The sequence below is a fragment of the Apteryx mantelli genome, chromosome 14 (genome assembly GCF_036417845.1).
Source record: "Apteryx mantelli isolate bAptMan1 chromosome 14, bAptMan1.hap1, whole genome shotgun sequence".
NCBI classification, from domain to species: Eukaryota; Metazoa; Chordata; class Aves; order Apterygiformes; family Apterygidae; genus Apteryx; species Apteryx mantelli.
In genome coordinates, this window is record NC_089991.1 from 5,683,259 (window position 1) to 5,703,501 (window position 20,243).

The window sequence follows — 20,243 nt, forward strand, 5'->3', positions numbered from 1 at the left end:
TGTAACAGGTCAGAGGCAAAACTGAAGCAGGTACCATTACAGCAGTCAGTTGTACCCATTCTGAACGGGGCTGTAATCTTAAAAAGACAAGATCTAACAAACAGTGGAGACAATGAGAAGAATCTGATGAAGGACAACGGATATACATGAAGGATATACTTTAACAAAATGCCATTCTTGAAATACAGACTACCCTGATGACTGCTTCTCAGCCAGCTCATCCAAAATGAGAAAATAAGGCTATAAAAAAGCCTCCCATAGCAATCATAAATTATTTTACCACATCTTTTACTCTGGGATTATTTGAGTTTTATCTTTCCTCTTCAATAGTACATGTGATTCCACTTAACTAGACTCAATACTAACATCGAGAAGTGATATTAAAAATACTACTGTGAACACTTCTATAATTTTGGAGTCAAACATTTATGAAGTATCTAAGTATAAAAACAAAATGTTCTGGAATCTAGATTCTGCCATACTGCGGTCCACGTTTCTGCAGTCAACAATACGGACACACATGATGTTTGGTCCTACGTGAACATTAAATTCCATAAATGAAATACTTCACACTAAATATGTTCATTCATAATTGTAATAATCAAGCCTAATGCATTTCTTTTTCTTGAAAGCAGACATATCATCTGCACACATTTTAATAATAACAGGAATCACAAGTTTTGGATTTTCATTATACTTACTCTGCAGAGGCTGGCAAGATACTTATGGGAGAGATATGAGCACTGCAATAAAAAAAGAAGTAAGTTAATGTAATGCAAAAAATTGTAACAATAAACGAGTCTTGAAGACAACAGAAAACAACTTTGAAAATACTAAAAATACTGCATGTAATGCAGCTAATTAAAATAAATATGTCGTAAAGCAAACGCACGGGTTTGCATTATTATTTAGATGGAGAAGCCTTAAAAAAATGTCACCATAAGACAGAAAGTTGTAGAAGCAGCAATGCAGATTCCTGTCTCTCAAGAGCTCAGTATGTTATGAAGCTATGAGCTAATCAGAGGTATGGGCTTTCCCATGGGAAATACTAATCACTTAGTCTCAAAAGATTTCCTGACATCTTGCTTAAGAATGCAGATTTTAACCTTGCTGTCTAAAGCAAATTCCAAATTACTCTGCTTCCTTGCGCAGCTGCAGTTCAGAGAAACCTTCACTGACTGTCAGATTGTTGCATATTCTTATTCTACAACATTCAACAGATGCTGCTGCAGTCTCCAAGGACAGCTACATTTCAAGTGCAAGGCAGGTACCTTCCAGAGGTTTGGGGACACAGTTAGCCATTTGTAAAGCACCTAGAAATCTCTGAGCACTAGTCACTTCAGCCTGAAACTTTAAACTCTTGGATAAATCAGTGCATCTACACAAGCAAGTTCAAGTAAGTTAACTCATGCACATGCTCTCCCTCTCCAATTTTCCATTAATACGATCAGTTCTCATAGTTGTAAACAGAATACTTATGAAATTTTAGGCAAATTGATAGTAAACATACTAACAGTAAAATAAAAGAACAAAGCGCCACTGTAAATGGCAAGGGGTTGTCACATGTCTTACTCAGGCAAACATAAATACTAATTTCATTTTGGGGGGAGCGGGGAGGGGGAGTGGAGAACCACAACACCATAAAAACAGTAAGAAGAAAGGGCATTTAACTAAGCCTGAACAGCTGAAAAACAAACTTGTTTTCTACTCTTTACCTTTTAGCAAAATGCACTAGCAGTCAGAATGGATTTTTAAAGCTACTTTCATGAAAGCATAGAGTAAACCCTGAAACACTATAGGGAAGCAGGGGGGAACATGCAAGACTGCTGCTCCTCTAAAAAACTGAAGAGATACCTCAAGGACATACTTTTCGCTGATATTAGCCTTGCTCGTGCTAAATAATGTTGAACAGACTCTCTGCTTATCTTAGAAGAATTTTAATACAGCAAGGAGTGTCTTTCTTAGACCTTACAAAGTTTATTAGTAGTTCCACATCCACTGCCAGAGAGGTAAGAAAAAGAGACCACCTATTCCAGCAAACTTTCTACTTCTTCTTCCTCTAAGTAAATGCAAAGTAGGGAGAGGTGAGGCAGAAGAACACGAGCAAGAAACGACTCTCAATTAGACACTATCTGATAAGGAAACAGGTTAAAATAATTATTTAATAATCCCTTTTGCCTTACACATAGTGCACTCAGCTAACAGTAAAGTGCAGTGTTTGAACCACACCACATAAAGACGGAACGAAGCTGGTAATTAAAAAGGCGTGTTTTGTTTTTAAATGGCCACACACACTTGAATCAAGGGGTTTTTTTTGTTTTGTTTTGTTTTTTAAGGGTGGGGGGAAGCAGATCTGCTCCAAATGCTTGGCTAAAAAAACCCAGCTCTAAACTACTATTCCAAAATAGCCGTTGCCGTACAGCTTCAGAAAATTTATCTGATGTAGAAGCTTAATCTTGTAGCCACTAATTTCAAAGCTAGTGGATCAAACAACTAAAAGTGTGTTTGAACACACTGACATTTCTTTTTTCTTTCAATCATGGAAATGATAAGAAAAAGTTCAGACCTCGAGATACTTGCATTTCATCGACGTGTCTGCGCACAAGAGTTCGGCACGGCCCTACTACTGCACAGAACGTTTGCGCTTACTAATCAACAACTTTTGTTTTGACAATACTCGGGAAAAAAAATGAAGAGGTAAAGCTGCAAGTTCAGCCCCATGAACAAGATAAAGCAAGAATTTCAGAGAAAAAACAATGAGATTTCAAAATGAAAAAAATGTAGTTTTAAATATCTAATCTCAGGATTTTCAATAATTCTAAAAGAGCTGCATTGTAAAAGGTATACTTACTTTCAGAAAGCACCAATATATGATTTTTCACAGTAAAATCAATTTACTATTAAAATACCGTCACTTCTCAGACAAAGGGGGAAAAATGAGAGAGGCAATCAGAGCACAGGACGCTGCAACACACTAGTAGAACGGAGCAAAAAAATTCAGTCAAGGGCACAAGTACAAATACTATTTATAGGAAACTGATGACCTGGAATCCTTTTATTCTACCACTTGAGACAACGAAGAACTATGTCAAGAGTGGGGAGAATAAACTCATCTCCGAGGAACCCAAAAGATTTCGGACAAGGTTTGTAACAAAATTTTCCATCTTACTGAGTAACCTTCAGCCCCTCCAGCGTAGGATCGTTCAGCAGTGCTTTTATTAAATACCTTTGGATGCATTAGAGGTACTCAGCAAAAGATGTGCATAAATCAGCAGTATTCCAAAGCCTGAACAATCCTCTTACTACTGAAGAATATCTTACATCTTCGACTAATCACTTTAGCAATTAAGCACTTTCTGAAAAAATGCGTCAGTCACTCTTAGCTGAAAATTCATTAGAACTCCAGAACTGATGTGCCGTGTTCAAGAATACTTCTTCAAAAGCTGTAATTTATACTGCTATACAGAGTCTTAACGCAGCATGACACAGCGAGACACACAAAGGTAAACCTCTTTGTTTGGTAATGCTAATCCACCCCTGAGAATCCTTTTTGCACCTTCTCCCTACCTATAAACAGTCCTGTTAAAAAGACATCTTGAGATGGAAAAGTAACTAAAGATAAAACATTTCAAAGTTCTTCTTGCAAATTTACTGACTGCACATAAGTTCTTATTTCTCATTCAAAACAAACAAACAATGGTGCTATTATTTAATTTCACGATATCCCAAAATTACATTTCATCTCACACATCTTTTTAAGTTAAAAAAAAACCTCTTCTCTGCAATCATTCCAAAGTAACATTTTTCTTTAATCTATTTACCTGTGCAGCAGAACTTTGCAGGCCATTCTGATTATTTTTGCTATCCCAAACGAGCACTTCATGTAAAAATGCTTCATTTGAAAAACAGCGAAGCGCGACGCTGCCTGTTGGTTGTGCATACTGCTCGCTCGGGTTCGATAGCTGCTTGTCAGACAGCACTTCTGGAGTGCTGCACTGAAGCCTGCAGTCTAAACAGGAATAGACTGCAACATGAGGTCACTCCTGACAATACGCTGCCCAATCAACATCGGAAAGCTGTCCTAACATGTTGTTCACACATCTTCTAGGACTGAAGCAGGGACAAGTATTTGGATGCTAAACAGAGAGCCCAACCAAAACAATATATTATATTTTCCAGCAGTCCAATCCAGTTACTATATTTGGTTTGTCTTGCTATATATATCCACACACCTCGTCTTACTTTTTTTAGTGTATTATGTCCTCTCTCTCACTGACCAAGCTAATTAAAAAAAAAAAATAGACAACAGAAATATCAGACAAGTAGCAAAGAGTTCCTCTTTGTCTTTGCATTTAATGTGGAGAAAGCAAGCTGTTTACAGAACTTGCTACTTGTCGTATCTCATTGTTTTATACATCCAATTTTGAAAAGCCCAGAACATATTAAGAGTTTTATTCTAGGCTTGTAACTGACAATATTTGAGATGAACTGCAAAGCGTAAAACAATTATTAACTGACAGAAAGAGCAGCAATGAAAAAATTCAGCATAAATAATGACAGATAAGGAGTCTGAAGTGATTGTTTCAATAGCACCTCTTAAAAGTCAGCTGCAATGCTGAGTCAATACTCCCTTTCTATGAAAGCTGGGACAACCAACGGGAAAATGTCATGCTGTAAGGCTCCTGATAACGGAGAGTATGATGTTGCCTGTACAATACACCATGTCAACCAGTGAACAACGGATGTTCCCTGACTGGAAAACAGCCTTAAGATCACTCAAAAGGTTTCTTTTAAATAACATTTTCACACAGTCACTAAATCAGACTGCATTAGTGATTATCCATGTTCTCATCAGCTCTCTCACACACACATACACACAGTCAAATTAACACCACGGAGTGCATGAAGGTCATACGTTTTTAAAAAAACAGAACAAGTAAAGAAAAAAGGTAGCAAGCAAAATGATAAGCAAGTTATGATCCAAGTATTTAAAAAGAAGGTCATATTCCTTGTCATATGGATCAAGATGATCTTTAACAGAAGAAACATGCAACCTTTTCCCAAAAAGTTTCCAAAGGCCCAAAACATAGATACTTGGTTCCTAAAACCTGACAGTAACAGAGATGCAACAAGACTCCAAATTAAGGAACCGTAAGAATCATGTTTTTAAGATATACTTTTCTTCCTCTTTCCCTTATGCAGGCCCCACATCAATATAAATAACCCAAAAACTCTGCTTTACCATGTGCTTTCCTTTTTTTGAATATCAAGGAACTAAAAAAAAAATTATTAAAGGGACGTTAAATTCAAATCATGAAAATTTTTAAGTTTGTAAATATATTTACATTGATTAAAAGTTTATTAAAACATTCTCATTCAGTGTTTTTACATGTTTCCTGTAATAGTTTTGGTTTTACGGTCAAGATCCTCTTTCTTCCTCTAGAGAATTCCTCCATATCCCTCCCCACAAATTATGCGAAATGCTAACCATAATTAATGCTTTTTGATTTTTAATTAACCCTAAACATAGTGTAAACATGTATTTCTCTTCAAGCTATCAAATTTACACTTTCAAACTTAAGGAGTTTGTCACTATTTCTGCACTTACACATTCCACAAGCACCAAAATACCTATGAATAGTACAATTGCTTTAAAACTTTAATTGAAACAAGGGTACTTTTGTAGAAATTCAAGTTTCAGGAACTCTTTTTAAGTTATGGTAAAATTAAGCAACTATACTGCTGACAAGGATAATTAACAATTACAGTATAAATTAACAAAACAGCCAAATTGGGATTATTCCTCACCCCTCCCTATAAGTCATCACATGAAATGCCCACACCAAACACCTACCATAGAGAGAAAAACGTAAAATTCGCTATTCATAAACTATAAACACAAGTAAAAAAGACTTTAAAATATAAACCTGTGTATTACAAGCAAGTGCAAATAAGCTCTCAGACAGAAGTATGATTTTAAGTTGACGTATATGCTTTATGAGGATAAGTCTTAATTAAAAGCTAACTCTCACTCTAATACTCCTGCCCTTATTAGACTTCACAACTTCCAAGCTTGCCCGCAGCTCTCTACCGGCACAGCCTACGCAAACTGATCCCTTTACAGGGTCAGGCTCCAAGGTAGGCAATGCAGGGCCCCCCAGCTACAGCAGCAATTACGCCTGTTTGGATTCATTTCCGTGAATCTTTCTAGTAACTCTTTTCTAAAATACAGTTAACAAACCTCAATTCATATCTAAGTGTTAGTCATGACACTCCTACATTGAGATAACAAAGAAGCATCAACCTCTGAGTAAGATTTATCTGGCAGAGTTTAAATAAACTGAAGAAGGGTCTTCAGGTATTTTATAAATATATTAACAAGCCAAATTTCACAAAACTCTGCACTGAAAACAGGGTATCCAGAACCTTCATTTCAGCTCAAATTAAAGAGAGGCCTGGGGAGACTTTCTGAGTCATGAAATCAAATTTTCTACAATTGCAAGCAACCCATTTTATGAAATCCCATTTATAACCTCACAAAAATGCCATCTCTAAAGTGCTCAAGATTTCTCCACATTATTGCTACTAAAGGCCATTCCAGAGCCTTATTCCTCTAAGGTCTAGGGAACCTTCCTCCAAATTCCAACCTAAAATCATTAATGGTCAATATTATCCACTTGTTCTCATCAACATTGTCCGCTTGGTCATCTATAGCTCCTCCTCTGCCCTAGTGGAGGTCTCTCTAATGTATTTTTAGGAAGTAATCATACCTTTACAGTCTTCATTACAATTGTTTATGAAATATATTATACTGCACTCAAGTGAAATAAGGAAACACTTTCCTCATTTCCTCAAATTGGGCATTAAAAAAAAAATCTTAAATAACCTGAATAAACAAATTCTTAAGGCTTTAGAATGAAGTAGGGTCATAAAAGGAAACATCTCTGTTCTCCAGCATGGGAGAAGAAATTGTCCTAGGATTTCCTACGATACTAGAAAATAACCTTGGTCTTCAAGCAATTCAATAAACATGAAAATAAGGTGGAAGAAAAGGAGTGGTGGTAAGATGGCACAGAATGGGTTTGGATCTGAAGATACTCAGATTCTCTTACATTTCTGCTACAAAATTCACTCTTTAAATACCACTTCACAGTTTCATTAAAATATGCCCTCTTTCCCTTCTCCCTCTAAATCATCACATTTAAATGCAATTTAAGTTCTACAGACTCTTTCATCCACTGAATTTGGGAACAGTTATTTTGTAACACATTTTACCACTATGAGAACTCCACGTACTTCTAGAGCCTTTTCACAGGCATTGCAATGCAACTCAAATGTCTGACAGCTTTTCTCATACACAACAGACCATACTCCAAATGTGAAGATAAAAATTCAGGGTGGAAACAAGTTACCTTGTTGATGCTGTAACACTCTTGGAATCTGAGATACTCCCGGTCATATCTAGATGTACCACAGCTGGCCTTTCAACAGGTTTCTCTGTGCCATCTTCTGGAAGTTCTTCAGACTGTTCAAGCTTTACATCTTCCTCCTCTTCCAAGAGATCATTTATCTATACAAAGATTTATCCACAATTAATGGCTAAAAGAGTTCTTTAAAGAGCTCCATGGAATTACAAGAGCATGCGAATTATAAAAATATCCATATTTGTAAGAGGAGAATATATTTCAACTTTAGAAGAACTGGGCACACAATACTTGCTTTTAAGTAAACTCATACACTAGACATCATAAATAAGATGCATAACCCATTTAAATTTTTGAACAAAAACCTGAAAAAAGCAGCACCTCTGAGGCAGTAAGCATACACAAGGAGAATCAAGAAACAACAAAATCCTGGCCACACTGAAGTCACATGGCACAACCTGTCTTTCTCCATCTATAAAAGATGGATGGATAATTCTCATCTATTCCATAGATGCTGCAATGTTTATTCATTCCTGAGAAGTATTTTCAAACCCTTCTATGGAAGGCAATACAGAATTCTTAAGGCTTGAGATTTTCCATGTACTGATATATATATATATATAGCCAATTAAGAAATTAAAATAATATAGCCAACTGACAGTCAGAGCCACCTTCTTTTTCTAAAAGCAAATAAGCCTAAAACTTCCAAAAATGTGAACAAGTAAACATGTCAAAGTGATTCTATTTGATTCACCAAAACTCTCCTGTAAAGCCAAAAATAAAAGCATCGGCAACAGCCTCAGGAAAAGATGCTTTATAATATCCACCACGTGAGTAGAAAAGAAAACCACTGAAATCAGAGAAACTGAAACTTAAGGAGTTTAAGATTCCACAGAGGTAGAGAGGAGGTATATCCCCCCCCCCCCTCTTTTTTAAAGGGGGGGTACAATGTTATGCTATATGGCACTACATTCAGGGCAAGAAATTTATTTACCCCTAATTTTCTTTTGTAATTTCGCGAGGCCATAACAAGGCAGCAAGGGCAAGGCCGCCCCTGCCCAGGGGCAGCGGCCCTTCTGCTCCGCAGCCCCGGAGGGAGCAGGCGCAAACGGGAGTGCGCTGTCGACATCTGCTGGAGATGGAGTTACAGACAGGGCATTAAAGGGACACCCCGCTAGGCCTGCAACTTGCTTATGTTTCACAGGCAGCTCTGTTTGGCAAACACTTTTGCTAGGACATAACTAACTAGAAAAAAGTTAGTAATTTTAACCAAGTATGAGAGCCTAGACCAACTAACTATACTGTAAAGAGTAGTTATGCTAACCCAAAGCAGTGGCTTTCAGCCTTGGATTGCAAAACTTACAGCCTAGACAGAAAAAAAAGAATATACAAGACTCCAGTAACTGCCTGTATGTAGCAGGACTACGCGAGTCCTCAGTGCTAGATGCACTCTTGTTAAGAGCTGAAGAAGCAGCAAACATGTGCAAAGCTGCAAATTTTCGCTCGAGCCGCTAGCAGAGCAGCAGCTGCTCGATCCAGAACTTGCTGCCCACGCTTGGCAGTCCGGACCAAGGGGTGAGGTGTCTCCATTGCAGCAAAGAGGAAGCAGTCAGCTGTCCTAGTACTTGCCTCATCTGTCTCACTAGGAGGGGTCTGTGGGATAGTTAGGCTTTAAGAATTCAGTATTTTATGTTATTTTACCTAGCAACTGCTGGTGATTTTCCCTTTTTCCTCTTTAAAAGGAACTATATTGTTTGTCAAACCACTAAGCACCAGAAAATTCAGTTTAAAGTTTTCCACATTTCTGGGCAAGGGTTTGAGCCATGATTTTATCAGTAATATTGGAACCCACCTCTTCAATTATACACAAGTACTTCTTCCACGCATTATCATTTTTATACCATGACTGGTTAAAAGTTAAAAATATTTGCCATAACGAACAATGTTGTATCACAATACCGCACGAGAGGCTTAACTTCCCTAACAATTCTCCATCTCTATTATCTGCAGCATCACATTAACTTTATGAAGTTAAATTTACTGAGAGGAAAGGCAGAATTAGCAATAATGGATACCAACAGTCACAGAGACAGGCGAACCTGGCAATCCTGACAGCTGAATACTCGGATCCAGACTATTTCTATTCTACTCAATTTTCACTCTCTCTGATTTTCAGGATTTTTCCCATAATATCTAGATGACATTTTTAAGTTTTAGAATCAAAAACATCATTCAAAAATTCTGATAAAGGGACACACCAATGACAACACAATTGAGTGGGATGCAAGACCCTGCACATTTCAGTAAGCTACACCTAGACACATTATAGACCAAGACTAACAAAGTGTGGTTTTGCTTTCACTTACAAAACAGTTCCCCATTCCTAAAAGGTAATTACAAATCTATACTATTTATATAGCGTAACACTGTCTGTGTTGGCCAGGATATTATCGTTGTTTTAGGGCATGTGTATTTTTCTGTAGAGAGTAGCTATCCTCCTCTTTCTACAAAGTAACAATTTCACAAACACAGGTATGTGGGGGGGAAAAAAAAGTGTTTAAGGAAACAACTAGGCTTTGTCAGTTTACAAGAGACTGAAAGGCATATTAAAGAAAATATTTCAACATATCTTTCATAAACATAAATGGTTATAATGGACACCTAAGTAATAAAATATTGCAATAAAATATTGCCACTTAAAATATTCTTACCTGCTCAGTTATTGAGCTTAAATCATTAGTAGATGAAAAATCTTCCTCTTCATTTTCAAAGAATTCATAGTAGTTCTCCAGAAGTCCCGCCATTATTCTGCTAACTATTTCTTGTTCTTTCAGATCCTCCACATCTGTGTAAATGCTAAAGATTCCAACACTATCTTAGTTTGAAAACCTAAGTCCAACTAATTCCCCAAAGAACTCCTGTGAATGGTTTCTAAGGGCTACACTTTATCATTTTCCCTGTTCCATTGTGAATACACAGAACTTCAAGCATAACTACAAACCACTGCATTATAAAATTTTATACTAATTTGTATTTAAGTTTGATAAAGCAACAAATGTTTAGTCATTAACTTTTCATAAGGAATATTTAAAAGTCAAGTAGTTTGCTGTAGAAAGGAATCCCCAGTATACATTCACACCTTAACAGTTTTCTTCCAAAACTTTTTTTTCCTGCAAATAGTAATCTTACGCACCACCTTTAAAAAAAATCTGAGCCTCAGTATAACTACAGTAATGCAACAACCAAATCAGTGATTCCAATGCCACAGCTCATGGGCGAGCTGTTGTTTAGATCACAAGCACAATCTGCAAGTGAAAAATCAGTGGGATGACAGAAAAAAAGATACTACCCAAAAAATATAGTGCATACTTGCTGCTGTTACTAATGAACCAGGAAAGACACTGGACAGATTTACACTCTCAAATGCACATAAAAGTACTGCATGAATTTTTATAACCAACTTACTGAAAGACATCTGGGCCAAAGACTGCAGCCAAAGAACTTGCCGACCAAATTTCTTCATGATGTGATGCTACATTGGCTAAAAATTTACACAGAAACTTTAGCAAACTGTAATTAACAGGTGGAAGCTGCTGCAAGAGGAACCTCAACTTTCTTCCAAATTCATCTTCATTATTATAATCTGTAAAAATGCAATAAAAATATTTTAATCACAATATTAAAATATTTAATTTTTTCACATTTGATACTGATCAGCCTTTTGACTCAGACAAAAATTACTAACTTCTGAAGTACAAATACTTTGGTCAGACCGGAATCTAAAACATCAGGATCTGAACTGCATTTGCTTGGTCTGAGCTTTTAATACTAGATTTCCCCACGGAAGAAGGAAAAAAAGTCAACCAAAAAATAAAAAAAAATTAAGTGTCCATCCCACATATCTAAAGGGTATTTACAGTGGTAGTACTTCATAAACAAGCTCTCTACTTGTCCCAGCATCTGGCCCCCTCGTTTCAGTCTTGGAATTAGTCTCTTCCTCTCTGAACTTTCCAAGAGAGGCTCCTAATTCCTACTTCCTATTCAGTCGCTCTTCACCAACGATGTCAGAGGTTTGGCAGGGTGGAGTGAAGTGGGGGAACATACCAGAAAACCTCTACAGTCTTGATTTCAAAGTAGGGTACCATCAGACACTTTCTCTAACTATAAAGTTAATTTCTGCTATGAAGCAGAAATTGATAACCTAAACCAATGACTTCCATGCACTCTCCTCTGCAAGTTCAGTTAGTAGTTTCCAGGACTTTTTCCCCAATTAATGCTCAGTTTTCTGACTACACAGGGCTCATTCCTCCATATTTTTTAGTTTTACCATTTTTATATAACAGAAGCTTCGCAGAAGAGCTCTAGAAAACAGCTAGCTATTTAAAAAAGCTAGTTAAATTTTCTGTTTCAGAGGAACCACTTTGTCACTTTTCCCTCTACCAGCATCCCCATCTCAACAGATGACAAATTCTACTTTCTTTTTTAGTGCTTAACTGGTGAATACAAACAATCTCAATGTACTCAACCTAGCACATACTTATTTCTTGCTGGTTCAATTTCAGACCTGAAAAAGAGTCACCCGAAAACCTTCTCATTCTCACCCCACATCCATGTATCATTCATCAAAATATCTGTTATATTATCAGCCTTATAGGCAACGAGGTTCAAAGAGTTTACAATGGTTTACTACCTAACAAGGAAATTCCATATAAAGGAAAGAAAAGTCAGGAGAGCAAAACAGGAGAAAAATTGATACCAATAGACCTCCCTTTCCTCCTAAAACTTTTAAAAACTCTTCTTAGCTTACACCCCAAAAAAAGTTTGAAGCTGCTAAGTGGTCACTCTGCCCCTCTAGATGAGGCAGCTGAGGGGCACACTGGTCCTCAGTAGCCTATAGAAGAAGAAACAAGTAAATTCCCTGCTGTATATGTGTGATAATACCAAACGGTAACTGTGCAGGACTCCATTTGCTCAGATACAGTCAACATCTCCAGCGTTTGAACTCACAGGCAACAAAGCACAAAAAAAATAGTTCTCCCAACACAGTAACACAATGAGCTGAACAGGTTATTGGTTGGTTTTACTCTAAATATATGTAAGGCAACAGAACAGCAAAAAGAAACCAAAAAAACTCTTTCAAATTCATCCTTCAAAAAGAAAGGGGGCAAGATAGAGAAAGATGACACACAAACACACGGACACAGATGTTTAGTCTTTGCTAATCTGTTTTAAAATGTAGGTTCTAAACAACAGTCAGAGACCTAAAGTGAGAAAATACTTATCTGAAAATGAAGTCGTCTGAATGTGGTGATGGATACACACTTCTGGGACACATGGCCTAGCACATCGGGGTCAAATTCACACTTCAATTAGTAAAATCACCTGCCTTCGAGGCACCACCATTAGGCCTGCACAGAACAAGCCCTGAAGGGTATATAGGCCACACCTTGTTATATAACTAAGTTGTTTCAAGAACTGAGTTTAACCTAATGATACAGAAGGCCTGCTAAAGGGGGAAAATACCTTAAATTATATATGGATCCAAAATTACTATCACCTTCTGCATTTTTATAAGCAATTCCTCTACCTAAGTTGCAGCTGAGCTTGTAATTCTGGAAACTAATAAACACAGATATGACTATCAGACAGCTGGAATGTCAAAAGCCAAAACCAGAATAGAGGAAACCAAACCTCTAATTATAGTATCAAGAAACAATATTTAAGGGTTTACCTGTACTAAGGGAACAAAACATATAGTATAAGCCTTTCTAAAAATCACCTTTTTTTTGGTAGTATAAAATGAGAGGAAAAAAACAGCAAGCTGTAAAGACAGTAAGCTGCAAGTTTAAGTAAAATACACCATTTCTCTGCCTATTTAACCAGTAGAAAATAAACTGGGAGTTATATGCTGAAGAACAGCTCTCCTGAAACAACCTACACACAAATCCTTCCACAGTCATCTATTCAAAGATGGAAAAAGAACCCTGAATTTCACACGGTAGTTTACAAGTCACAGAAGGAAATTACATTGCCGTTACACCAAATGAGCACACCACATTTCCATTTCCAGTCCTGATAAGGTAGCATTGCAAACTGAAGCGCACAGCAGCATTACCTAACAAAAAAGCAACCGGCAACATTCCACATTACCGCCTTAACAATTTCATTATCGTCTTTTGTTACATATCATCCTTTTCAGAAGGATAAAACTGGTTTACTAGCTGCTTAGATCCAGTGAACCATGAGCTTAGCGATACAAATCAAACAGCAGACATATCACTCATGAAGTTTTGTCTACTGTCATCCACTTCAGTTTCTCATTACTGCACTACAGGACAAATAAGTACACAGAACCTCAACCTTAAGATACTTAACAAGCTTCTCTGGTCAGTAGCTGCCAGAAGTTGTTTCCAGAGCAAGACTACTTATAAGAAACACATCAGTGTTCAGTCTTCGATCGCCGGGTATCCAGGTAATCACTCCATGTTCAAAGTCTCAGCAGCTATACGGGTTACAAAGGGGGGAAACTGAAGCAACTTCTCACTCTTGGAGACAACCCTCCAGTTTGGCACTTACTAAGTGTAGTGTAACAGCATATGAAAAATCCCACTCTGAACAGGACTATCATGAGGGCTGTCAACTTATCAGGAATAAACTCAACAACAGAAAACTAAATTAAATGTAGACAAAAATGTGCCTCTTACAAAACAAAAGAAGCCAAGCACTCGAAAAGAAAAGACTAAGCGACCCTGGAAAAGTAGTAACACTCCTGTAGAGAGAGAACTAAAAAAACCCTCAGTTACGTTACAAGGTGTGGAACACCGACATCTTTATATACCCTTTGAGGAATGCACAATGCATTAACTAATGGTAGTGCTGCAAGACAAAAGTTTTTACTAGTCAAGTTATGAATTAACTCCAACACTGAATTAACTCCAACACTGCATAATACAGCAGAGGCCAAAAGACCCAGGAGAGTGGATACATACAGACAAGTTGGGAATAAGAAAACACTGTGCCAGCATATGGGTGGAAAATTGAAAGGGTAAGATTTTGCAGTAACTGAAAAATATACTTAGCAGCAATATGCTGGCAACAGGTTTTTTTTCACCTACAAGTGAATTTTAAACAGAAGAAAAACACACTGGAAGGGCAAATATGATATGAGTATAGGGTCTGTTTGAGATCTCTTCTCCTTTGCTACAAAAGCTCAAAGTGCCATTGAATCAAGAGCATAGGCAGAGCAAATGCAATTCAGAGGAAAGAAAGGAAAAAACAAGGAGTTCCATAGCACTTTTAAGCCATCAGTGTTGGGATATCATCAAACACAACTTTGAATCCAGAGGCTGGTGGGATATTGTGAAACACAGCTTTGAATCCAGTGGCTTTGACCAATGTTGCAGTATTCATGCACAGGAAAGCGGAATACTCAGAATAAGCATGATGTTATGTGATAGTTTCACTGTCTTCCTGCATGATGGATAAATTGCGTCTTCAGAGCCACAATGAGTTTCTGAAAATACCTATTTGTTTTTTGTGCTAAGAGAAGGTATATTTGACTTAAAATAAATGCATCTTGATACACACATTATTACACGAAACACCAAAATCCAGTGTCACTAAGCATCTCAATTTAATACTGTTTTTTACTCTTAAAAAAATACACTACTAAAAAAATAATTACTACCTTGCGAAAGTTGCATCATATGTATGTGCAAGCTGCCTGGGATAACCGGCTCTGGAAGTTCTTGAAGAAAAAATCTAAGAAGGCTGATAGCTGAGGGTACATCTGCTTCCTTAACCAGATCCACATCTTCTCCATTATCATACCGCTGCCGAAGCCACTCCACTGTCTCAGCATTCCCATTGACTTGAAAAAGTCCTTCTTGTTCCAGACCCCCTAAGTTAGAAGAAAGTTGCAAAAATAAACTTTTCTGATATATTACATACGCATAATAGATCCAAAACACTACTGATAATCCGAGACACACAATTCACACATTTAATGAAAGACTTTCATGACAACAGTTTTGCAAGATGTCCAATCTTCTCCCCAGTAAACACATTCTTATGCCCAGTTAAAAATACAATAAAATAAGGTAAATATCAGCAATGTACCATCAGCAATGTACCAAAAATGTGCCATTTCCTATGAAGTGCCCTACCAGGCTGACTACATTACTCTTATCTAGAAAACAGTGGTAAATCAGGAGGAGCAAAGAAAGGAAATATATATAGCACATAAAAATCATGGACAATTAAATACGAGAAACTTTACAAAACAAATACTCCTTTAAGAAGTTTATTTTGTAAGAATAAAACCAGCTAAATATATTATCTAAAATACAGCAAGATAATACATACCATGTTCCTCAATATAGTCCACGACATGGCGGACTATGAATGGAACCTCATTGTCTGGTTGCCCTTCTTGCTGCAGCTCATCAAGTGGAATTCCAAATATTTTGTTAGCAAGAACAGAGTTGCAGTTACTCAAGGAAGGGGAGGAGCTCTTCCTCATATCTTTTTGCAGCCAAAAATCAAAGCTGTCTTTTCTGTCAAATAAGAATTAAAAATAAAAATCATACTTCAGTGTATACTGCTGAACAAACTTCTCTGTAACATAATGTGTTTTATTACCTAATGCAAATATTGTCCAGTCTCTTAATCAGGGCACTGATTTAACAAAAAGTTCTGTTATGATTTCAACTACAGCATAACTAGATAAATGACTCTACTGCTGAGGTGTTCTGCTCAATCCTTAATAGGACACATGGAAGAAAACATATATCCACAAAGGAAGCTCTGTAAAATTCTAGTTATTGCACAGTTATTTAAGCAAGCTCCAAGGAACTTCATGGAAGCAAGACTCTTCCATACATTTTCTGACAGTGTTTCCCAGTTACGCAATTATTTAGACAAGAAAGTTTCCACATCAGCTCAAACTGAAATTCAGAAAAGACTTTCACTTCAGGGCCACTTTATGTAAACTTCCAATATCTGCCTCAGTTTCAAAATTTTACTGAACGTAACCCTCCCCCCCAAAATGCTTTCTAGGATGCTCAGTGATAACATTCCTTCTATCATGCAGGATTTGGGGCATTACTTGCAAGTCTTTGCTCGATACAGGTTCTAGATAAACTGCAATACCATGTAATACCTTTGTTAAGTCACCCAGCAAACTCTATTACTTAATCAAAACCAAGAAATTTCTGCCAGCATCAGAGAAAAAACTGCCTTGTTCAAAAAGAAAACAAAAGAAAATAATACTTGCTTAAATGCAAGCTATCACTTTCATATAGGTTGGACACGAAGTATATACTATTAGTCAAAACACTGCAGTTGAAAAACTTAATTCTCTCCTAACTATTGTATTGATAAACCATAATAGACCAGGCAGACTGAAACCCACACCTTCCATTTTTTTTAAATGCCCAAGTAAAGCAGTTTAAGAAACCTACCTCAGAGTACTTAAACAGCCGAGTTTGAAAAACGTTTTCTGCGCCAGCTGCCCTCACTGACCAAGCATTCTTTTGTCATTTATGGTTGTTTAAGATTATGGCAAAAGATCAGCCTGTAGTTCCTCATTGAAGAATAGCAGAACTCGATCAGTACTTCAGCAGTTAATCTAAAAATAAAGAAAACACTATTAGACCATACCATTTTCAACAGTTTTAAACTCAGTCATAAGCCTAAATATTTCACTTGAGGCATTCACCTTGTCAAATCATCATTTTGTTTTAAACGTAAAAGCCTAGTGACCACACTAGCACGGTTCATGTGGGAGCTCACAAAAAAGCAAATCTGCTTTTTTACTTAGCAGTTAACCTACCTCAAAGCAAAAGATAGCATGGGACACTTTAGCCTTAAGAATCATGGGGAAAAAAAAAAAAAAAAAAAAAAAAAAGACTCATTCATTCATTCTTCAAAATAAATCACTAAGAGGTAGGTAGCTTAGATAGGAATGTTTTAAAGTACCTACTGTACTAAAGCATTTACAGCTACAAAAAAAATTTTGAAGGCTCTCAGGCACTGTTTTAGCACATTATCTTTAACTATAATCTTGGCACAAACGAAAACGAAGTCTGAACTAAGGAACAACAGTTAACCCATTTTCAGTGGTACAGCTGACCTTTGCTAAAAAGTTGATTACATGTCCAGTTCAAAGTCCAAGTGATTACCAGTTCAAAGTCCAAGTGATTGTGAGATCTGATATAGAAAGCAATTTCCCCCAAATCAGATTCCCTACAGACTTCCTAATTTTTTTGCCATATTATATACATATATATACACACATGCATATATACATACATACACATATAGCCAAAACTAGACAATAAAATGGGTTTCTCTGGCTTTAAAGGTATATATTGAAACCTCACAGTTTCATAATGGGAGACTGATATGTGAATTCGCAATATCGACCTTAAAAAGAGTCTTCCCTTTCTTTGTTCCCCCACACTGGCTCTTGCTTCTTTATCACATCAGAACCAATTAACTTCATCCTCACTTTCTAAGCCCTGACAATCTACTACTCTCATTCAGTATGAAAATGCCAACTCCATTCAGTAGCCTGTTATACCAGGAATCCAGCGTACTTCAATTATTTCGATAAGTAACATTTTTTGTGTTCCCAGTCCTCCCCACATTGCACCCATATTTTGGAGTAGCCAGCCACAAGTTTCATATAAGACTGCTTCCATCTTCCTCCTCAAAATTGTTTTTGCAGTGAGGCCTACAGGAAAAAAAATTGACTTCTTTCAGGCTTTCAAGTGTTGAAATATTTGTCTATCAACATGAGCAATGATGACTGATATTCCTTCCTTGTTCTTTGTTGTCTGTCCCTAACCATCTATTGTCCCATATTACACATGCATTGCAAACCTGTTATGCTCCTAGCACAACTGGGTCCTAGTCTGAGACCAAGACTCTAGGCATCATGACAACAAAAAATAAAAAATTATAATCCAGTCAACAGGCTTTGCCATTTTCTCCTTTTTCATAGATGTGTTTCAGAATAACTCACATAAATGCACAGTGTAAAGGCTGCATAAATTTACAAGTCATTTTCAAATCTATCATTGTGTAGTTCTTGGTTACTAAAAAGATGCTGTCAGATTTCAACAGTGAAGCAGTTGCACTGCTTAACTTTCCTGTAATTTATGAAGACCCCGCCCAGACATTTTTCTTATTATTTTTGTGTATTAAGTGAGAGTCAGTATAATCCCTGCATGCACGGTATATTTCAATCAATCCCAATATATCATGCAATTTTCAAAACATGAAGTTACAAATATGGAGTGGCAAACGGACAATCTTCTCAACTTCTACTGAAGTCAGTTTATCCAAAACAATGAACTAGAAAGACTCATGCTAGCCAGCTATGGGGTTAACAGCAGCTGCGAACAATCTTTGATGGATCTGCCACAATGCTTCAGGCTGTGTTACTAAAACAAACAAACAAACCTTCAAAACAACATCACCTAATAAATGAACAAATTAGAAGCAACCACTTCTTTTTACCACCCTACCAAATGAAAAATGGAAAGTTGCAGCTCTCTTTTCATGGGTAACTTTGTGTCTAGTCCGCCGACACAAAAGCATAGCCATTTTTACTAGGTGCTGAAGACAAACAGGCTGCTTGAATATTAAATTCGTTCAGGAGACATGACAAAAGAAGGAATTCTATTTTAGCTAGCCTGGCAATGTAACAACGAGGTTGACACAGCTTGTTTGTCTCACTTTCCAGAACAAGATCAGATTTATAACCCAAGCTTACACTTTAAACAAAGTTTTATACAGTTTATCACCTAGAATCATTGAAAGTCAAATTTTCACCCTCTCACCTGCACACATCTTTATATACACTCAAATAAAATCACTATAAATACTGATTTCAGAGCTTTTAAATCTTTTGTCTTTGAGTACTTTGGTGGAACCTTTACAGGCTGTGATATAATTTGATATTTATTAACTCTTGAAAAAAGCTAGAGGTCTAACAGAAGTTGTTATTCTGACTTCCAACAAGTTTTATTTCCCATTATTTCCAGCATTCTAAAACTGAAGGACAGGCTTAGAAACTGTTAATAATTAAATAGTATATCTCCACTTTTGATATTGATCAACGGCTTTCCCCTTTGCCTTCCCTTGACTCAGGAAGTACACCACTTTAACGCACACAAGTCTGAAAACCAGGACAAGCTATCTAATCTTCAGGATTATTTCTGCAGAGCCTGTACTGAGCTTTTACAAATATCAAGCAATACTGCAATTTTTTTTAATACGAACAAACATCTTAGAAAATGGCAGCTGACCTATTCAATCAACTATTCCTACTTTTGTCCATGTTATCCAGACCCTTTCGAACATGTGCTTTTTTCCTCAATTTCACAGCCTTCATGCTTCACTAGTGCTATCCAGTGAAACACAATAATTTTTAAAAGATAAATACCAAAACCTGACAGTTTATTAATAATAATACCAAAACCTGACTGCTTGATTAAAAATACTTTGGTTCTGTCTTCCTCCATCTCCCCCCTTTTTACTGCAAATGTTTAACAAAGATCATTTGAGTTACAACAATGTTCTAGAAATCTTAACTAGAGAAAATTAAAGATACGCCTTATTGTGACCGCACACTATCGCGTAATATTACAAGAGGATTAAACAAACAAAAAAAACCCCTATGTCCTGTGCAATACCTTGAGCTCAAGCATCTTAGCTATGAGGATGAAATTCTGTTCTGTATTTTGCATTTCACTGCACTCATCTGTTAAAAAAACATCTCCCCACCCCACCTCCCTATAATGCAAGAACTTC

The 20,243-nt window shown here is 36.8% G+C and overlaps 1 protein-coding gene across 3 annotated transcripts in view; it reads right to left on the reverse strand.

Moving 5' to 3' along the window:
• Positions 1 to 20,243, reverse strand: part of FAM13B (family with sequence similarity 13 member B) — a 49,284-nt gene that overhangs the window by 21,485 nt on the left and 7,556 nt on the right. For all 3 annotated transcript variants that reach the window (XM_067304562.1, XM_067304560.1, XM_067304563.1), the window contains exons 2-8: positions 16,886 to 17,052; positions 15,789 to 15,979; positions 15,112 to 15,324; positions 10,890 to 11,067; positions 10,136 to 10,280; positions 7,413 to 7,570; positions 702 to 743 (exon numbers count right to left, since the gene is read on the reverse strand). In XM_067304562.1, coding sequence (XP_067160663.1) covers positions 702 to 743; positions 7,413 to 7,570; positions 10,136 to 10,280; positions 10,890 to 11,067; positions 15,112 to 15,324; positions 15,789 to 15,945 — 893 coding nt within the window. In that variant the 5' untranslated portion in view covers positions 15,946 to 15,979; positions 16,886 to 17,052. The remainder of the gene's footprint in view (positions 1 to 701; positions 744 to 7,412; positions 7,571 to 10,135; positions 10,281 to 10,889; positions 11,068 to 15,111; positions 15,325 to 15,788; positions 15,980 to 16,885; positions 17,053 to 20,243) is intronic.